Source organism: Lycium ferocissimum, chromosome 4 (assembly GCF_029784015.1).
Source record: "Lycium ferocissimum isolate CSIRO_LF1 chromosome 4, AGI_CSIRO_Lferr_CH_V1, whole genome shotgun sequence".
NCBI classification, from domain to species: Eukaryota; Viridiplantae; Streptophyta; class Magnoliopsida; order Solanales; family Solanaceae; genus Lycium; species Lycium ferocissimum.
In genome coordinates this window covers 27,447,786-27,459,355 of record NC_081345.1, presented here as the reverse complement: position 1 = coordinate 27,459,355, position 11,570 = coordinate 27,447,786, and the positions used below count along the sequence as shown (strand labels likewise).

Sequence of the window (11,570 nt, the reverse complement as noted above, 5' to 3'; positions counted from 1 at the left end):
TCTCCTCATGTATACACATATGTACTTCAATTTTAATTCTCCGACATATTATTTCCTCCCTGCACTTTTACTTGTTCACTTTTGACTTTTCACGTTCTTTAAGAATTAATAAATGAAGTACTCCTTCCGTCCCATATTATTTGGCCACATTACTAAACTACTTTTTTATCCCACGTGGACATATGTCATGATACTGAATATTTATTCTCTTCTCATGTATACACATATGCACTTCAATTTTAATTATCCGACACATATTTATTTCCTCCGTGCACTTTTACTTGTTCACTTTTGACTTTTCACGTTCTTTAATAATTAATAAATGAAGTACTCCCTTGGTCCCATATTACTTGGCCACATTACTAAAATTATATGTCAAAATTACATGTTCACTTACAAAACCAAGATAAAATTAATTAAATCTTAATTTTGATTTCTTTGTAACAATTCTTTTTATCTATGATTGTTAATATAAAAAATTATAATGTAACTAATTTACTCCTTATTAACATATTTTTTAATTAATTCAATAAAAATATTTTATTAGTTTTGCTTTTAAAAAACCAATATATACAACAATGACTCTTATGTTTGGATCTGAACGGTTAGTTAATTGAGATGGATATCAACATGTCGGTATACATATAAGATATTAAAGAATTTAAAAGGAAAAATCTAGAATCAAAATATTAATTTCCCCTCATATTCTTACTAATTTTCTTTTTCACATCGATGAATAACTTTCATTGTCATGACAATGAGAAAAAGTCCGACTCTTTCCATCTCAAAGACTTAATTCCATCATTTTTTACCTATAACTAAAGTGATGGTACATAAAATACATTTTGTATATGTTGCTATATTTAATAAAAATTAGAATGTTTTAAAAGTTATTTACAAAATACAAACCTTAAAGACTGGATAATTAAAGTGACGGAGTTTAAAAAATAAATATAGACTTTTGAATCTTGTGATTCTAAATTAAAAATGTGTATAATATAATAAAATATCCTTTGAATCTTGTGATTATAAGCTTGACACGTAGGATATTTGAATTGTCAACTTACTAAATATAAAAAGAGGCGGACATAACTAAAATAAAACAAATTTTAACAACAATTGAGAAATTAAGGGGAAAAATAAGAGGAAAAGAAACAAAATATGGAGACTCACTAAGGAGAATCACGGTATCCTTTGCAAAATATACAAACGATAAAGATTAGCTAAAGTGAGTAACCAAATTAATCACGTTGGGCGCCGTGCATCGCACGGGCATACTTTGCTAGTTCATATATTAAGGTAGTTAAATTAAATTATCCACTAAAAAATCAGAGTTTTTTTTTCAACAAAAATTCAGAGTTCGTCTTTCATCAAAATGAATAGATTTATGATCTCTAATTACTAGAAGTTGCGGATTTTCCACGGAGGTCTCTGTTGGAATACTGTCGATAATCAGAGATATTCCACAGTTTTTTTGAAAACAAATTTTGATGAGCATATTTTTCACGAATTTGGTCGAGAAGTGAAGATAATATACCATATCGGTGACGGACGAGACCTCTGAAATCTTTATAATGCTTGGAAAATCCTTCTTCCTTTGAGTTAGCTTTTGAGGTGTGAATTAGGTCCAATGATGTATTTTAAATAAATAGCGGGTGTCAAATACCACAACACACTACTTTTTAAAAAAAAATTATATTGGGTATATCTATTAACATAAATACATGTATTTTAAAAGTTTTTTACTATGTGTGTGTGTATTAGTTTAAATTGAAGATGGGTATATATATTAACATGAATACATGTATTTTAAAAGTTCTTTACCATGTGTGTGTATATTAGTTTAAATTGAAGACAGTCCAGGCGCATCAGCTGCATTTTCATTTTGAAATAGTAGATTCTGTCCCACCATTTTAAAAGGATGAAGTATCAAGAGATTGTATTTCTCAAGTAAATTATTATTTTTGGTCCGGATTTTTTTTTGAAAAAGTTAAATGATATGTAAAAATAAATTTTGGGTTAAAGTTTTTTTCTCACAGGTGGTCGATACTCTCCTTGAGGTCCGACAAAATTCGGATTCACGCTGGGAAATTTCACATTAGGGGGTAAAGTGCTCCCTAAATAGGCGATTTCATAACTAAGACTCGAACCCGAATTTCATGTTAAGAATGAAGGAATACTTATCACTTGACCACACACTTGTTCTTGATTTCTAAGATTAGCTTTCTTGTACTAGGTTTACATTTTCTTCTTTGTAAGTTCAGAAATTAAGGCATTTGAGTTTTCACTTCCTCAAGGTAAGAGTTAATTGAAGTGCAAGCTAATTATTGGTGGATGGCTTAAGGATAAGTGGCTAGCCGACCATTACCCATTAGTAATTGATTAAGACATTTAGGAAAAAGCGGCACCTTGTCATTTTCTCAGTTAGTGCTTAATACAGTTAGGCAATTATCCATTACCGTAATCAAGTAATTAGTCTAACAAATATCTAATTCCAACTAGCTTAATTAACTATTGGACCAAAGTGATAACAGTATATATTTTATACTTTGTTGTGAATAAAAATATGAAAATTGATAAATAAAAAGCATCATGTATGATACATTTCATCTATTTCTCTTCTTAAGGAAAGAAATCTAATCCAACTATCCACGAATACTACTAATTAATTGACAGAAGCTTAGGTGATATATTAAACTTGAGGGAGCTGATAATGCCATTTTTATATTCGATAGGTGGCATTTGGACTAGAAATTAAAACAGGTCCATTTTTAGTGTTTTTTGAATCTATCTATTATCAAATTATCATATTAACGTTCAGTATATAAATCTACCTATTATTATTATTATTATTATTATTATTATTATTATTATTATTTCATCTAATTGTGCAAGTAATTATTTACAACATTAGTGCATATTGTATCAAGTTTTTTAATTTGAGAACAATTGAATACAACACCTAAGCATCATGAGATCTCAAATTCAATTTCCAGTAGATGTAAAAACACTAAGTGATTTTTTTCTATCCGTTCAAGTCTTGACGGATAAAGTTATTCGATAATTATGTTGGTGAAAGGTAGCAGGTGCCTGTAAAATTAGTCGAGGTACTCCTAAGCACCCAAACACTACCGTTATTGAAAAACAATACAAGACCTAAGCACAAATCCTGCGCCACTAGTAACCTTGAACAGAAGGCAAGGGTGCATCTAGAAGATATGACCCTTTGAAAATTTATGGTATTGTGTTCCTTAGATTTGGTATTGGCTCCCATGCTTGGCTTACAATTTTTTCTAATTAATCTCTCTTGAATTTTCTATTTGTGTGGCCTTGATTTCATCTTTGTGTGGCCTTGATTTCATCTGATCTTATTTTATCATTCTTTAAATATGCCAGTTTTGAGATCTTCTCTTTTACTGTACTCAAGGCCTACAAACTAAAGGGCACCCGTGAAAATAGGATTAGAAAAACTCAGATTTAAATTGAGAAATATGTGTGAACCACAAGTTCACTCTTCAGAAATAAAATATGTAAAAAAGTGCTAAAAAGTGACTTTATTTCTGTGTTTTCTCACTCTTATATGTCATTTTTGGTTGGAAGATGAGTTTATATACGTAAACCCGAGGCTTTTTTATTTTGTAGAATGAGCTATTTCCCTTCTATTTGTGGTAAGAAATGTTCAAGTAAGCAAACGTGTGAGTATTTCAGGAGCTTATTTATCGCTTAAACACGTAATTAAGGGCATTGTGATTTATTTTCTAAGAAAATAAAAGTTGGAACAGAAAATTACTTATTTTACTGGATTCGAATATATTATTTATACTTACTTAATGAAACATTGGACACCTAAAAATCCATGTTAAGTTAATCACTTAATTTTAATAAGTAACATACATGGAAATTGAGGCTAAATTACGGCTAACTCCAACCACTAATTACAAAATTATTTATCCCACACATGATTAATTAGCTTCATGACTTGACAGCGTGGATTATCCACGTGGCTTCCAGGTGTGCCAATTATCTAAGGGCGGCGCACCAAACGGACAAAAAACTGGATTCTGGGTATATAGAGGAATAACACAAAAATGCTCTTTTTGTAGTAATTGTTCTATATCTAAAATTGACTCGCCATCTAACTGATTTTCAAATTCATGTTTGATAAGCCAATTAAGGAAATAAAATATCCTTATGGTAAAGTAATCTATTTTAAGGATTAAACTTGAAATATCTGTTAAGGTAGAAGAATTCTGAATATTCCACCACATCCTTTGGCAATTATTTTCTTAATACTCAACACAATGTCCTTTCCAGTTTCTAGCTTGAGACAAAAATTTCCCTTCATACAAGTTACTGTTGATGAAAATTGTCAGTTTATTTATAAACTGAGTTAATGGTAATGAAAACATACATAAATTATTATCTTTTTGTTAATTTCATAGCTCAATTATCCATTGTTTCGTTTACCAAAGATCGGGGTGCGCTTCAATTACACTCAAATTCATTACCTTTGAAAGAAGTTTTCAACTAAATTAAAGTAATACCTCATTAAAGAAATGAGCTACGAATAGGCAAGACAAGATTAATTTGATCTAAAAATATAAAGGAAAAGGGAAAGAATTATAGTGGAAAGTCTTAGAGCATAATATAACGGTGGCGTGAAAAATTTGTTGTCACGCCGTCCAAATAAACCTTTCATCTAATCTGTCAACCCCACGCGTAATCATCAACAAACCAGAACCCCCCACTACCCCACCCCCCTCGTAACAAATTCGATCTGCTCTTAGATTACATTTCGTTATCTAGCTTGTTACATATATTAATAGAAGGGATTATACTATCAAGTCAATTTAATTGGTTGTAGTAAGTTATTTTTCTATTTTTTAGATTATTATATCTGATTTGCTATCAGATCTATTTATTATTGTGAGTAAACTAATTAATTTGATATTGTAAGTCTATTCATTAATAATGAATATAACTTAAATCAATAAAAGATATTAATATAGGTTATATAAACTTAGTATTAAATCTGCAACGGACCAAGTTGGTTGAGCAGGAGATTCCCAAATAGGAGGTCGCAGGTACGAAATCCCTCACATGCTTTCTCGGCTGAGCTCATCGTACATAACTTGCCTAGTGCGATTTACCTCTCTAGTGTGGTTTGCGAGCTATTGCACCAAGCAGGGTTTACCGAAAGCGCACATGAATGGTACATAGCAGTTGCAGATTCCCTAATTTACAATTTTTTAAAAAAACTAGTATTAATTATAAGTCTTTTTTCACGATCGATTTCGTTTAATATTTTACGATATGAAATGTTAATCGACACTGTTATCAAATCATCGTTTAAGACCTATCAAAAAAACCTCTGTTATTGTATAAATAATTTGATTGTGTAAATATTTTTTACACAATTAGTGCAAAAAACTTAAAAACTACACATAGAAGTTTTTTTATTTCTCCTTTATGACCAAATGCTGAAAACCTACATTCCGTCAAAATCATAAAATTCATTCCTTTTTGTGTGTACCTGCTTATCACATACTACTAGTTAAGCTAAAGTCTCTCTCTATATATTTGTATATCTTTCTCAACAACAACATTTCAACCAACACCTGATTTATCCACTCATTCTAATAGCCCTCTCCTTTCTCCTATTAAGTCTCTCCTATTCCCCAAACTTCATTTCACTCATTCTTTCAAGAATATAATTTTGTTTCTCCCCTCTTCCTCATTCTTTGTCTCTAATTTCTCAGCTATAGCAAACTGCTAAAGGCTTTAATTTTCTGGTTAGTATATGTCACCTCTCTCTCTTTAATTACTATTCTTTTCTTGATGCCCATGAACTCATTTAGATGGATATATTTCATGTGTTATTACTAATTATAATGATAAAAGATGAAAGTAAGGTCAACATTGCAAATTATTCCTTCAAGGTTCTTCCTTTGATTTTCTTTCTCTGTGTGACACTACTACACTTACAAAGATACACTTTCAGGATTGAAAAAAGTGTTTAAGTTATATGTACTGCAAGATTAATTTTTTATACTATCAGATTAACTAAAGAATATCTACAAGTAAGTGTTTTTAAAATGTGATTTCTGTAATCTTGAAAATAAGAGCTGTTTTTACGGAACATACAACAAGTAAAGGTGATCTGATGGTGTATAATTTCTTACGTTACAGTATATACAGCTTATAATATACTCCTGGAAGAAAAGGCAATTGATTGATCTTTCTTGAATGTTATAACTCAAAGGTCATGAAGTGAAAGTGGTATTGAGATTGGATGTATAAGGTGTGTGTGAAAAGGGTTTTTTCCTGAAGGGATCATGTGTTATTGAGTGGAATGCACTCAAAGCAATCATTTCAACAATTTTTGCTTATATATTTACTAGTCTCCAGATATACAAAGTAATATTTTAATTAAAGAAATATAATTTATGTTGGTAATAATTAAACTTCAAATAAGTATATTTTCAATATATAAAAGCAAAACTTTCATTTCACTGCTTTATTTTCTTAACTTTCATTTTGATGAAATTATTTACTTTAAATAAAATCTGGAGCCATAATTTGAAATATATGAGTTTCGAATCCTAATTTTTTAATTTATTTAGTTCTAAATTAATAATTTATACAAATTTAATGAACTTTTAAGACAAATACAGAATTTGAACCAAAGTGCTACCGAATCTGACCAAATCGGTTGCTGACCCTCTAATTCCACCCTACTTCAAAATCATTTTGTGTTTAAAAGATTAATTTTAGTTAACCAAACAAGAAATTTTTAAGATAATCCGATCTTAACTGATAATATTGTCTTCATTTTCAACATTATATGGCATCATTTAATAATTTTTAAAACTATCTAAAAATCATTTTTGTACTAATCTTGGTAAATACATACGAGCTCATTAAAGTATAAATATAAAGTAGAAAAAATGCTTACATACGAGTAAAAGAATTTTCAAAAATTCTTAAATTTCATAATACAAATATAAAGTAAAAGAAATGCTTACATGTAAAAATCTATAATAAGCAATAAATGAAAAAGAAGAAAACAAAGAGCAAAAAGAAGCAAGAATATCTAGTGAAGAAAAATGACTATTTTTTAGGTTAATAGATAAGATCAATAGAAGAAAGCAACAAGGAAAATAAAGTGCAGTGGATGGGGCTATTCCACCCTAAATCAGGGGTCTTGGGTTTGAGTCTGAGTATAAAAAAATCCTTGGTAGGGAGCGCTTCCCCCGATTGGGCCCTATGCGACGCGAATCTAAATTAGACGAGCTCTAATGCAGGTACAGGATACCGAATAGAAAATAGGTAAATAAGGTAGAATGTTCGATAGCTTTTAAAAAGTAAAAGTAAATCATAAGAACAAAAAATAAATTTAACTTTAAAAAATAAGATCAGAACCTAAAAATAATTAATTGAAAAGTTTGATATTTTTTGAAAAAGTTTTGTGAGCACTGCAAAAGACGCTCGTATATAATAGTAATATCTTGGAATACATAACATATTTTACTTTTATTACACAAAGTCAACGTTTTCGGCTGCTTTTTCTGTTGCCTAGCTAGCTGAATGATATTACATGCAACTAAGGCTATTGGCTTATTGATCATTTCTTGTGGACTTCCATGTTTTCTTGTTTCTGTACGTAGTATGAATGGTGGTCTGCACTTACTGCAAATTACCCACAAAAAACTAAAGGTAGAAAAAAAATAATAATTTAAGAGTGACAAATATATTGATAACATAAATATTTTTATATTACAGTGTATTTTAACTTGGCTACACCAAGTTACTTACATTATTTTCCAGATTGCCAATCTCACTAATACATTATGAACATTTATCTTTTATGATCTTTAAGATAGATATGATAGTTTGAAATTTTATAACTCTACGAAGTTAAACTTTATTAAAACAATTGTTTAAATGGGATCCCTCAACCCTATGAGTGCGGTCGAGGGTCTCATTTGATGAGCTTTCTGCCTTTCACAATTAAGGTGGATGGTTCAAATACGATAAATAATGTAGCATTACTTTAATTTGCTCTATTGACTCACCTCCCATGCCGTAATAAGAAAATTAGAAAGAAAAAAAAAAAAAACTTGTTATTCCTCCGCCCCAAGTAAAAACCAAAAGCATATGCCTCTTGATCATGGCTTGTGCTCACGAATGGTTTTGAATGAATGGAATGATGAGAAATCAAGAAGACAAGAAGTGTAACATTCACTCTTTTGTGCTATATTCAGCGTCACACTATTGAGACTTGAGAGGATAGTCTTTTTTATTTTTTATTTTATAATCAAAGTTGCTTTTTGACGTTTACTAAATAAGCAAAAGGAGCTAGCATAATAAATTATTATCCAACAGCATATATAGTAGCTAGCCCTTGAGAATTACTCACACCCTATCCACATCTTAGTTCTTTTCTTAACTCTCTATTGATCTTACTTTTTCTTTTTCTTTAGAATAAAATTGAAGAAGATCAAGAATGGAGATGGATTCATGTGTACCTCCAGGTTTTAGATTTCATCCAACAGAGGAGGAACTTGTTGGATATTATCTCAAGAGAAAGATTAACTCCCTCAAGATTGACCTTGATGTAATCACTGATATTGATCTCTACAGAATTGAGCCATGGGACATCGAAGGTACAATTAATCCTTTGCCCCCCCCCCCCCCCCCTTTTTTTTTTATATCCAAAAAAAAAAAAAAAAAAAAAAAAAAAAAAAAAAGCTCCTCATTGCCAGGTAAGCTATTTATTTTCTCAAGGGAATATCCACCCATTTATTAGCGTTGAGCTGAGTCAACTCAAAGATATTCTGAAATTGATGTGATATTAAGAAAAACTCACAAATAATCAATATTGATCAGCTCATGTAATTGAAATATATTCACTTTGATACTTCAGCATATTGACTATTTTTCAAACACTGCACATGGCTGAAAAGTGGCCAGTGAACATTATTTCTACCTCATCCGCTTTTGGCTAAGCCCGCACGATCTTTTTCAAAATATCTCACATCATTTAAGACATCTCTAAACGTTATATGTAACTTTTTTTCCTTTTTATCTACCAATGTGTGACTTTGTTAGTACATCCAACAATTATAGAATAACATTCGTAATAACCTTATCATATACATATGAGCTAGAGTGAAAATTGATACTTTTGACTAGCGGATTATCGTCTGTGAAATTCAATTTTAAATCTTATATATTGACGGGTAGCTAATAAAATCAAAATCTTGGAAGTTTCATACATTGTCATGATTTCTAACATAGTTGTTTTCTTTTTAAAAATTGTCACTTCGTACAGATAGGTGTAAACTGGGATATGAAGAACAAAACGAGTGGTATTTTTTCAGCCACAAAGACAGGAAATATCCTACCGGAACAAGGACAAATCGAGCCACAACTGCTGGATTCTGGAAGGCAACAGGCAGAGATAAGGCAGTGTTATCAAAGGAGAAAATAATAGGAATGAGGAAAACCTTAGTTTTCTATAAAGGAAGAGCTCCAAATGGAAGGAAAACTGATTGGATAATGCATGAATATAGGCTCCAATCTTCTGAACATGGTCCTCCTCAGGTGAGCCTTGTTCATCTCCTTTTTTGTTTTCTTTTTTAAATAACCGTAGTGTCGAGATCGGCCACGTATTTCAACTAATTAATACGATGAGGTATCATATATCTTTCACAAATACAGATACCAAATAAGTATGTACACCAAAACTTAGACATATAGAAAAAATCACCTCTAGTATTTTTTACCTCTACTGAAATTTAAACCCGAGAGACCTGCCTTATTGTGTATTTCATGAATTACACATTGACATTTTAAATAATATCTGCATAATCAGCCTCTCTAAGGTAACTATATACGAATTTCTATAATAGACACTAAACTGATAATTTGATAAAAATGCTAACTTGCAAATAGTTAAATAACACTAAAAGTTTCTTAAAAAATATTCACTATCAGATCTATATAACTTACATGTTTCATGAAGAGTTTAAATTGTAGACATTTGAAGTGCTCACTGCCCACATTTTCTTTAAAAAGGTCATGTCTTTGAGTGCAGTGAAAGACGTGATGCAATCATGTAACTTTACCATACTTTTCGAATTAAAAAAAGGAGGAAAGAAGTCAATACTTGGGAAACAAGTAGATAACTCCACTAATTGGTTCATAAACTTGTCCAAGACCTGCTTACTGCTAAATCATGTGAAGCCTTATCAAAACTACGATTCGGGAATAATTGATTAAACAAAACTTCCAAAACAAAATAAAATATTTGTTTTGATAATGACTACAACTTCAAGTTGTATTTGAAATTTTCATGGCCAAACGCTGATTTTCAAATAAAGAGAAAAAAACTTTCGGAAAAAAGTAAAAAATTCTCATAGCCAAAAGGGTCCTTAATTAATAAGTATCACCCCCTCTGTTCAAATTTAGGTGATTTGAGTCGGCACAAAGTTATAAAAAGAAATTCTTAAAATTTGTGGTTTAAATTATAATTTAACAGTTGTATGATCATAAATTTTTTGAAACTTGTAGCCCTAAACATGACACAACATTTGTTTGGTTATAAAAACTTCTTATTAAGGGTAAATTGGAAGTGCAAAATTAACTGATTCGGAATATTTAGAAACATGTCATTCTTTTTTAAACGGATTATAAATAAAAGTATCACATAAATTGGAACGGAGAAAGTATTTATTTTTACCCTTATTAATTAGCTAGCTAACTAAATTGAAAATTTATCTTATTTACAGGAAGAAGGATGGGTGGTATGCAGGGCATTCAAGAAACCAACTCCAAACAAGCAGCCAAGTTTAGAAGCATGGCAAAATGCTTACTACATTAGAGGAACTAACCCCACTTATAGACCTTCATCACTATCAGAGATCACAGGTCCAATGCATCATCAGCCTCTCAATATTAATGCATTCAACCAAACAACAAATTTCCATCAATTATTCAATCCATTTCATGATGATCCTCAAAATATGATCATTAACAATTCAAGCCAAAATTTCTTTGAGAATCAACTAGTTGAACTCCCACAGCTTGATAGCCCTACCATTTCAACAAGTTTGTGTACAAAAGATAATAAAAGCCTCGGTGAACAGAGTTACACAACCAATTACAATGAAGATGATCGCGAAGAAGAGAAGCATAGTAATGGGATTAATAATAGCCAAATTTATGGTGATTGGAAGAACTTTGACACGTTGATTGAGCCACATTCTCATATAAGCCATTTGCTTGAGTGCTTCCCAGATTTATAACTTCCAAGAAGATGGTATATATTATGAAAATCTTTTAACAATAATAGATTTAATTTTTTGGTTTCTAGTAAAGAACAGCGTCAAGGAAAAAGAAAAAATTGTGGAAGCGGAAAAAATGCAGCTGCAAGGCATATGGCCTTATTAGAATTCAAAAATTGTTCATCTTTCATTTAACTGTTTTATGATGTTAACTGTGAATTGATGTTATTATGTATCTACTGATCAAAGGAGCTTCTTTTTATTTATTTATTTATTTATTTA

The 11,570-nt window shown here is 30.5% G+C and overlaps 1 protein-coding gene across 1 annotated transcript; it reads left to right on the top strand.

Moving 5' to 3' along the window:
- Positions 1-5,629: 5,629 nt before the first annotated feature.
- On the top strand, positions 5,630-11,570 carry LOC132054525 (NAC domain-containing protein 30-like). Its single transcript, XM_059446514.1, has 4 exons — positions 5,630-5,796; positions 8,484-8,666; positions 9,335-9,606; positions 10,794-11,570. Exons 2-4 carry the CDS (start codon positions 8,507-8,509, stop codon positions 11,307-11,309), a joined length of 948 nt encoding a protein of 315 aa, XP_059302497.1. The 5' UTR covers positions 5,630-5,796; positions 8,484-8,506; the 3' UTR covers positions 11,310-11,570.

Bases quoted from the DNA above. Each gene is read 5' to 3' on its own strand.
- LOC132054525 (XM_059446514.1), top strand. From the start codon at position 8,507: ATGGAGATGGATTCATGTGTACCTCCAGGTTTTAGATTTCATCCAACA. The intron at 8,667-9,334 runs GTACAATTAATC...CACTTCGTACAG, and splicing joins TGAGCCATGGGACATCGAAG to ATAGGTGTAAACTGGGATAT. The intron at 9,607-10,793 runs GTGAGCCTTGTT...TCTTATTTACAG, and splicing joins CTGAACATGGTCCTCCTCAG to GAAGAAGGATGGGTGGTATG.